This window comes from Chaetodon auriga, chromosome 6 (genome assembly GCF_051107435.1).
Source record: "Chaetodon auriga isolate fChaAug3 chromosome 6, fChaAug3.hap1, whole genome shotgun sequence".
NCBI classification, from domain to species: domain Eukaryota; kingdom Metazoa; phylum Chordata; class Actinopteri; order Chaetodontiformes; family Chaetodontidae; genus Chaetodon; species Chaetodon auriga.
In genome coordinates, this window is record NC_135079.1 from 7,707,221 (window position 1) to 7,713,849 (window position 6,629).

The following is a 6,629-nucleotide window of genomic DNA, read 5'->3' on the forward strand; positions in this document are numbered from 1 at the left end:
GGAATTGATTTTTAAGCGTCCATTGTGCATTGCCACTTGAGGTCACGAAAAGGGGATAAACAAAACCTAATGAACAAGTTGGATAAACAAATGGGGCTGTCAGTCTCCCCTAAGTGGGCCTCACAAACAATAACAGCGTATATGACGTGACTGTTGATGTCGAATAACACCTTCCTCTCCTCCCACTCTCCGCCCTTTTTCTTCCTCTTTGTCCTGTGTTCATTCTCCCTCCGTCTCCTCGTCCATGCTCCTCTGGTTTTCCGCCATTCCTCTTTTGCCCTGTGCTGCCCAATTCTTCCTCTTCTCTCTCTTTGCTTATTATTTCAAACTTCTCCCCCGTTCTCCTCCATTTATGGTGCTCCTCACCTTCCATCACTCTTTCAGATCATCGCATCCCTGGACGAGGACCCAGCTGCCCAGAGTAAACAGCTGACCCTGCGGCTCCAGCAGATAGCAGCCGCCCTGGAAAACAAAGTGACTGATCTCTAACCCACCGAGTGGAGGGAGGGAGGGAGGGAGGGAGGGAGGAAGGGAGGAGGGGAATGGTAGGATACTGCCAGTGACTACAGGGGCTTATTTCTTCTTTTAGAGAACAAAACATGGAAATAAGGGTGAGAAGGGACTCGTGTGGGTGTGTATGTTGTACAAGTTGGCCCTGGGACGACTGTCTGTGCTGTGGAGTAATGGGGACTAATGAAATGCAGATAGAGAGCAAAAAGGGGAAGAAAATGATGGGTTACACTGTCATAGGTACGCCTTAAAGCTCACTTGCCAAACCTTAAAGGTCTGCGCGCTCACTCATGCGTCACTGAATATTGCTCCCACAATGCAGTGCGGTAGACCTCTCTCTGAGAATTAAGCCCCTCTGTGGAGCACTGGCACAGGAGATAATCAGATGTTCAATTTCTTTCTGTGTAGAAGAGGTTTTAAGAATTGTATTATATATTTTTTTTATTGTGCAGTCTTTATGCGGAAAGCTTTATAAGGAAAAAAAATTATCTTTTTAAATGGATCACCTTGTGGTGCGGATAGTGTTTTTATTAGCCTGTGTGTGCGTAGATGTCTGTGTGGAGTACAACCTGTGAACAAGAGCGTGCGTTGCTAAACTTGAGCGTGTGTGTGTGAGTGAGTGTGCGGGAATGTGTGTGCACACACAGGATGCCTACTGTCAGGCGCGAGGGCGAAGGGACGCCTGCTTTCTGTCATTTTAATCCCCCATACCCAGTGACACACTGGAGCCTGCGCTCTCACCGAGCTTTTTGACAGAGACCAAAGGGTCCTCACAAGGACACTGGTTAATCTAGCAATGTACAGGCTCATATGAATGACGGGTCACCAATAGATTCAGAAATGCTTGAGTTGAATTATTCGCTTTTAACTCAGATTTGGTTCAAGCTGGATTGCCATTTGTGCTCGTGGAAGTCGATAATAGCACAGTCTGTCTCCCTTTATTGTACAGTGCCATGATACATTCCACTTCAACTAAAGCACAGAAGGACATTTCAAAACTTTTTTTAAAGACATTTCAGTTAATGACTCTTTCCAGATATTTTTCTTTGCTATAAAACTTTTTTTTTTTTTTTTTTCTTTTTGTCAGCAGGAAGCAACCTTATTCTGCCATGGAGCCATGTCACTCATATTAGCACCGCAATAACGTCAGAATACCATATGAGCCACAATCGACAGTCACATTAGCTTACTAAATGTATTCACATACAGTAGCAATTCAGCAATATGCTAGAGAAATGTCCAAACTGTTTCATGCATCGTTAGTCTTCATGATTTTTAGTGCTTTTTTTTAGTATTGTCCCTGTAAACGTTCCAAATAATGATCAAGCATTCTGCCTCGAACGCTATGAAATAGCCTAGTGTTGATGGTCATTACCTGCCAGATATGCAGTTGATACTTAAATGGTATGTTTTGAACAAATTACAGTGGTTTTAGCCTTTTTTATGACGTTGGTGAGGTCAGGATCAATCATGTACATAATTGTTACACTAATTGAAACGTTGATATGTCAGTGTCAGAGCCGAGGTGTCGACAGGGTAGGAATGAGGGTTAGATGTTTCTTGGGCCATTAAACGCCACCACGTTTCATCCCTAGATTATAGGTTTTTGCTGTTGACAGATGATTTAATTGTGCTCCCTGTATCTGATCATGGATGTGTGTAGTTGACAGAGCATAACGAGCTCCAGAGACCCCAGAATGTTAACAATTCCTGCCTTGGCCAGAGAGAGGTTTGCACAGACCTCGAGCCTGCCTGCCTGCCTGCCGTCTCAGCATGGCACCCTGGCACCCCGACCAACAGCACTTGGCACTGCCCACTCAGCGCAGTGCAGAGTGGCACTCTATATAATGGAATCAGCAGGGGAGGCTTTTGATCTTAATTGCATGCCGACTGCAGAATCCATCCTTGTCTCCGCTGTTGTTTACTGCTGACTCCTCTCTCACTGACAGAGTTGATGCAAGAAGCTTCTTTCAGAGCCTTTCTTTAACCAAAAATGTGCCTTATTAAATAGGATGATACATATATATTGTTTCTAAATTATTCTATTGGTAATCTAGGTGATTATGATGATGATAGTGCTATAGACACAGCAATGTACTTGGACTCGTGATATTATGTGTGCTGTCTAAAATGCTAGATGCCCTGCTGCAGCCATTTGCGTGCCAATAGGCTGAAGACATTTCAGTATGATTTCTTTTATGGTTGCAGTTTTGACGTGTGCGTTTCCTTTGGGTGTCTGTGGCGTGTGCTTTGTAGGACTTTGGTGGCTAAGGCAAAAGGCCAAAATGAATAAATGTAAACCAGTGGCCAATGTGATTTGGGTTTCCCTTGAAAATGTCCGGCATTCCTAAATTAGTCTGAAATCAAAGGGTATCTTTATGTAGATTGAATATAGCGCAAAATTGTTCCAACGGTGTTAAATTTTTTTTTTTTTTTTTTTGCCCTGTGTTTCTACGCTATTCTACAGTGTGTACGATAAATGACCATCTATACTCGACAAATTACCTTTCTTACTGCTGTGCAGTTATTATTTTTATTTCTTGTTTCCTATACCATATAAATCTTTGTAAAACATGTTGAAATACTGTATTCTAACTGTATAATCCTATGCATTGAGTCCTGGGACAAAAAAAAACAAAAACAAAAGAGAAAAAAAAAACAGTTTGTGCAGTTGTCGAGACTTTTTTCCATTTTGAAACTTGTGAATGTGCTGTAATGATAAAAGAAACTGGGACACTCCATTTTCAGTACAGGACCATTAATGGAAGCCAACGTTTCCCTCCCCATCCAAGGCAGCTCAGAAGATTCTCGATCTTGTACCTGATCTGGTTGTACTGGATGAACTTAATTTTACAAAGTTGTGTGTGGACGGAGCAGTTACCCACAGGTTTCATCATACACTCCTCCGTGAATAAACTCAGAGACATATACGCCCTTCATATCTGCTGTGTTTCTTTCACTTTTAGAATATTGATTTGCTTCAATTGAACACTCACCTCCCATGCATATTGCATGAGTTACAATCACCTTGGGTGACAGAGTAGCACTTGCCACAGGTAGCCAATATCTTGTTGAAGTGAACTGAATCTTTGCTGCAAGTCTTTATATTCATACAGCTCATTGCATTGCCCGTAGATTATCTGAAGAGCTTGCACACAGCAAGGTGTAATGGATGGATTTATGAAAATGATCTGTTACTCAGCCCAACCAATCACTTTACGAAGGCCAAGTGCTCGAACGTGACAGCTTTCTTAAGATATTCGTTCACATTACGACCCCAAACGACGTTTTTGATAGCATCGGTCCTCATGTGCAGCATACCCTATGATGCCTTTTTCCCGAAATGTCACATCAGGTTCCTGTCACACAGCTCAGAATACAGACTAGAAGCCAAGGTCTGGCTTCATGAAACGAGTTGATAATGTAAATAGCCGCATGGCATATCTGTCATCGGCAGCGAAGGTTGAAAAATTGCTGCGAAAACATTAATTAAGTACTGACAGCTAAGAATGAAATTGGAAAAAAGAAAGATGAAAGGCAAAATTGCCTCATCTTACTGCTTAACAAACCCAGACGCAGGGGTGGGGATATCAAAGACAGACCAGAGGCCTGCGCAGGCCATCTCCTAACTGAGCAGATCATTGATGCAGCAACAGATAGAGCAACTTCAAGGGCTGCTGCCAAAGCAGGAGTGATTACACTTGATTATTGCAAGCACTGTATCTCATACACTATCCTTAATCACTGCTGGGAAATCAAAGGCAATACTGTACTTTATGTTTCTATTAAGATGTGCATCTTACATCATTTTGGGAGTCAACATTATTTGCTGTGCACTGCACTTGTGATAAGATTTCTAAATAACCATGCCCTTCAATGTCTAGAAATCAGTGATACTGCACATTAAATAATTATTTTAAGTCAGCCTCTTTGCAGGGTTTCTTACAAGAAATTGGGTTATAATCTGCATGATGCTGGCTTCTGTTCTCTTAGCTGGGATGCTTCACACACAGCAGCCAGCCTCTCCTTCAGCAGGAGATGGTTGTGTTTACCAGCAGGTTGCATTTCACTTCCACATGTTTCAAACCATCTAATGAGATTTGGCTTTGATTTCTTATGCCTTAGAGGAAGAGGAGGAGGAGAACTTGGAGAAAATGAAAACAATGATGGTGTGGTGTCATTTTAAACAGTTGTTTCGATGAATAATTTAAAACCTAACAACAACTGATTCTAGGGCTCGCTAAGCTCAGCGATCACCCGAGAGCAAATTAAAATACCATCCTGCCAGGGTAGCTTGCATTTTAACAGACTTAGAGCTACATGATTGTAGAGTGGTTTGAATTTAAAGTTCTGTAAACCAGAGCGACACAAACTACATCATCAGACAGTTAAATCAGCTGCAGTCTCTCTCTTTACAGCTGAGTTTAATGTGCTGGGAGGAGAGAGAGATGGCTGTCTGAAGAAAACTGTGCTCTGGGAGATGCAAAGCTACAACCCACAAATACAGAACCCTAAATATTAAAATGATAGAAAATCCTGTCTGTGAACTGTTATTATAATGCTTTGGAAAACAGTATATCTGTGCACCTTGACAATAGCTATCATAAGTAAGTAAGTGACTTGCAGTACAATAAAAATTGTCCATGATTAATCTGCTGTCTGTTTACTTATAGTAATCTATTTAAATATGTAGAATCACTGAGATAGAGGCCACTGCTTTTAAGAAATCTGTGCACAAAAAAAGAAACGTGCAGTGACAGCGTAGACACATAAATTTACCAGACAAGTTACACACACAATATGCATTAGTTCCACATTAAAGGCAACAATTACAAGTTGCATTCAGTGCTCAAGTATACCGAGCAATTTGAAATCTTGGATAGAAATGAATGTTTTTGTAACTCATGTAAGGCCAGTTCCAAGCTCATTTTGAACATGCAGTACAGCTTAAGGTAAAATGTCCTGTGTGATAAACTAGTCTTATACAATATATAGGTATTTACAGGCAAACTTCCACTGCTGTGACCATTCTTCCCTTAATAACCATAGCGAACCCAAAGGAAATGATGCTTGGAAGTGCTAAACTATATCCAGAGAATGCCCCTATACTCTAAACAGTTTCATTGAATTGAAGAACAGCAGGTTTTGTTCATATTGTGTTCGATCCTTTTGCTGTTCAAAGATAGAATTAAAGGAGTGTTTCACAATTTTTAAAGTCTGCCTTAAAATAATGTTTGCAAAGCTTCATTGAGCTGTCACTGTTTTCTGTAATAATTGCTCTTGTCCATACTGGCCCTGAAGAGATCCCTTAACACAATTCCAGTGTAAGAGATGGGGGACAAAATCCACTTAGCTTTGAAACATTTTCACTCAGACTTGATTTAATGCCTCATTTCAGCCTCGGCTGAACTTTGTAAGGCATTTTTGAACAGAACAAGGACTGAGGATTTTGTCCTTCATCACTTACATTGGATTCATTGGATTGTGTGAGCAGAAGGAACATATACTGGGACCAATAAGGCTTGTAAAGTACACATGGGCAACATTTTTTAAGGTAGACTTCCAAAACTGTGGACCTATTCTTAAGGTAGTGTGTCAAACCAGTCGTAATGCAAAGCACATCTTGAGACTGAATGGAGTACTGGTCCTCTGCCTGCTGCGACATGATGATCAATTACAGTATTTAATCAAGGGAAATGAAAAGATCACATTTTACGTGCAGGTATGTATAAGGCTCTACAGTCACGTGATACCACATCTTGCGATGTGTCTGGTTTGTGTGTGATGTGTTTCTATATACCGTGTAATAAATGTTTTTCAATACTCTTCTGCTGCATTCATATCCATGGGATAACAGCTGGCCAGAAGCAACTGAATGTAATTCATTTATTTCAGATGTGTGACCGATATCTGTAATTTTTGGTTGCTTTTGCTGATTGTTTTGCCAACTCACAGCTAACACATAATCATTTAAAGAGTGAAACATTTAATTGTATTTTCCCAAAACGAGCAGTGTCGATTAGAAAAGTCCTGCAAGAATTCCTGCTGCGCGCCCTAGTATGGAATTTTAAGAGTTATGTTCATCAAATGTTAAAATGATTGTTTCTAAATTTAATTTG

At 40.8% G+C, this 6,629-nt stretch overlaps 1 protein-coding gene across 1 annotated transcript in view; it reads left to right on the forward strand.

The window, feature by feature from the left end:
* Positions 1-3,449, forward strand: part of plxnb2b (plexin b2b) — a 121,518-nt gene extending 118,069 nt beyond the window's left edge. Inside the window, exon 37 of the mRNA XM_076733620.1 lies at positions 385-3,449. Within this exon, the coding sequence (XP_076589735.1) occupies positions 385-489 (105 nt within the window). The 3' untranslated portion in view covers positions 490-3,449. The remainder of the gene's footprint in view (positions 1-384) is intronic.
* The last annotated feature ends 3,180 nt before the right edge of the window (positions 3,450-6,629 follow it).